This window comes from Anarrhichthys ocellatus, unplaced genomic scaffold, assembly GCF_004355925.1.
Source record: "Anarrhichthys ocellatus isolate YVR2014 unplaced genomic scaffold, GSC_Weel_1.0 scaffold6687, whole genome shotgun sequence".
NCBI lineage: Eukaryota > Metazoa > Chordata > Actinopteri > Perciformes > Anarhichadidae > Anarrhichthys > Anarrhichthys ocellatus.
Genome location: NW_022286661.1, coordinates 1 through 2,748, shown reverse-complemented (window position 1 = coordinate 2,748; position 2,748 = coordinate 1). Strand labels below are relative to the sequence as shown.

The 2,748-nt window shown below is 43.6% G+C and overlaps 1 protein-coding gene across 1 annotated transcript; it reads right to left on the bottom strand.

Annotated features, from left to right (window-relative positions):
• Positions 1-6: 6 nt before the first annotated feature.
• LOC116380286 (probable C-mannosyltransferase DPY19L3) lies at positions 7-2,641 on the bottom strand. Its single transcript, XM_031842228.1, has 3 exons — positions 2,111-2,641; positions 584-640; positions 7-236 (listed from the first exon to the last, which is right to left on the bottom strand). The coding sequence occupies exons 1-3, from the start codon at positions 2,219-2,221 to the stop codon at positions 105-107; spliced, it is 300 nt and encodes a 99-aa protein (XP_031698088.1). The 5' UTR covers positions 2,222-2,641; the 3' UTR covers positions 7-104.
• Positions 2,642-2,748: the final 107 nt, after the last annotated feature.

The following is a 2,748-nucleotide window of genomic DNA, read 5'->3' as shown; positions in this document are numbered from 1 at the left end:
ACACACACACACACACACACACACACACACACACACACACACACACAGACAGACTAATCAAGGACATCAGGCAAAGTGAAACTTGATCGGTGTAAACAACCTAATCAGATTTGCTTCAATTTGATGTGAGAGTGTAAGTGTGTGTGTGTGTACCTAATCCAGGTCATGAGCTCCACAGTGTCTGGATCAAAAAACTCCCTCAGTTCTGATAGCTCCTCCATCAGCTTAGGCCAGAACTAGAAGGAAACAGACAGGTGACGGAGATTCATAAAGGCCGTGAAGCAGAGCGTCAAAGCCAGCGACATATCTTAAATAGCATCTCCTCACTGCACTGAATACAGCAGGGTGTGTGACATCCATTTAGACTCTTCGGACTGAGAGAAATAAATAAACAGGGATGCATTCATTCCGGGTGTCCTGATTACGATCCAATTGCTCGTTCTCATTTTCTCCTGCAACTTCCATTTCAGGTTGCTTTTTTTCACTTTTCTCATGTCGTTGCGCACAGCTTCTCACAAACGGCTCCGGAATGAGACCAACTATACAGACGGTGAACACAAGACAGGCAGAGGAAACGGCATACCTTGTAATACAGGCAACCGATCACCAACAGTGGGACGGCGTGTCTGACGAGCCTCAACTGCGAAACGAGGGAAAGAAAAACAGCAGTGACCAAATGAGAGCACACAATCGGGAAAGGTGAGAGTCAAACTGAGATATACCTCAAAATGAAGACGAGCACAGAATGAGATAACGGGGGGTTAACAGACGGACAGGGCAGCATTGCGCACAAGTATCACATCACAAGTATCACATCTTATCTCAGCCAAATGCTGTTGCTGTCATGTTATGTTATGACCACACTGACACCTAGTGGCCTCACTGGCGACATCATCACCAGTCCAGAGCAGAGGCTGTGGAGTCGAATGCAACTCACAGGGCACCTCAAGTCATAGAAAGGGGAGATATCATGTCTCATTGCGGTGCTGTTAGAGGCCAGCGGCATGCTCATCGAACACAAAGTTCACTGGAACTTTGTGTCAAACCTCAATGCTTCCTGAGCACCGAAAATGTAATGCAACGTCAATTTAACGTCTGTTTGCTCAGATAAATAATAACTTATTTGAAACTGAATTTGGTTTGGGCAAAGCTCTTGTCGTGCTGCTCTTGTTACCACACCAAATGCTCTCGGGTGTTTGGTGTATTCCGTCACATAAGAGCACTGTTATATGTTTTATATACTGTATATATTATGAAACTAAGATAAAAGGTATTGATAGTGAAACACAGACCTTGTGTTTGTATAGAAACAAATGACCTGGGCATTTCAAAGTGGACAAGAGTAACACTGTGGACCTGCCCATGTATATACTATATATTCATTTTTACATGTAATAGGGTAAACATGATGAAATTGTGCGTAACACTTTAAAGCTGTATCAACCTTTTTTTTTGGAATAACATTAGCATTAATTAGGAGTCATGTTGGAGCTCAAAAGGGGCTGAAGGTAGAGCACATGGGGACTTGATGCAGGTGATGTTCTTCACTACCAGCTACATCTTCACATTACACACAACAATCTGATCTGTGACAAGCGCAGCTTTAAAAGCTGAATGTGTGTAACAGGGGTGTAATAGCTGCGATTCAGAAATGAAAAAAGCTCAAAATTACAACAATTACGACACAATTACCCGCTCCACCTGTTCCAACTTACACGCGCCCAAAGAAAAAAACAACAAAAACACTTAAAAAAACGACACGCACAAAAAAGTTTCAAATGTAAAATCAAACTGAATTGTGTTTCAGGAGAATGCATGACACCCTGAGTGTAAATCATACCTGCAAACTCATAAGAGGTGACAAGCACGCGAACCCGAAACCCTGTCGGGGGGTGCAGGGGAATGCTTCCCCGGGAGAATATTTATATAACATTTATATTCTACGGATCTACACGATTCACGTGGATGATATATTTCGATTCAAAACGGCGAATTTCGCCGAAAAGCAACAAGTTTGCAGGTAAATATAGCTTTCAAAGACATCAAAGGAAAAGAAAAGCAGTGCTGCAGATGTTTCGAAGCAGGAAGTGCAGCCGCTGTGAGCTCTCACCAGAACTTTGCTGTTGCAGCTGAGCGCGTTGAGAAGCAGAGTCCACAGCTCCTTCCCACACACACCGTAGGCCGCGACTGCACACATGTGGCCGGTCCATATATACTTCATCCTGGGTGGGAGACAGAGGCAATAACATCAAGCAGACTGTTAAATAGTTGTTGCTTTTGAAACGTCTCACCTGGTTAAATTTCCACTTGCTATTTATGTGTTTCGTATCATTCTCCGTGATACAAGAACAGAAAGATTTCTATTTAAATGTGATGCTTGGACTTTAGGATGTTCTCTTGAGCCACCAGTAGGGAACATTACATTCAAACAAGACAACCAGACTGTCGTTAGTGTAGCGGACAACTTAGCGGAACGGTTCCAGGGCTGGTTAGACTTCATTTAGAGACTTTTTTAGATCTATGTTCTGATTCAAGGCACATGAATTACAGTTCTCAAACAAATGAGGGAACGATTGAGTGAGCAGCGGGGAGAAGACAATAGGATGAAATGAGCTGAAACCTTGTTGACAGGAGCAGCGAGAGAGAGAGAGAGAGACAGCGAGAGACAGAGAGAGAGACGGAGACAGACAGACAGACAGACACAGACAGAGAGAGAGAGACGGAGACAGACAGAGAGAGACAGACAGA

Coding starts and splice junctions, on each gene's coding strand:
- LOC116380286 (XM_031842228.1), bottom strand. CDS start 2,221: ATGAAGTATATATGGACCGGCCACATGTGTGCAGTCGCGGCCTACGGT. Junction 641..2,110: donor GCTGCAACAGCAAAGTTCTG/GTGAGAGCTCAC, acceptor CTCGTTTCGCAG/TTGAGGCTCGTCAGACACGC. Junction 237..583: donor TCGGTTGCCTGTATTACAAG/GTATGCCGTTTC, acceptor GTTTCCTTCTAG/TTCTGGCCTAAGCTGATGGA.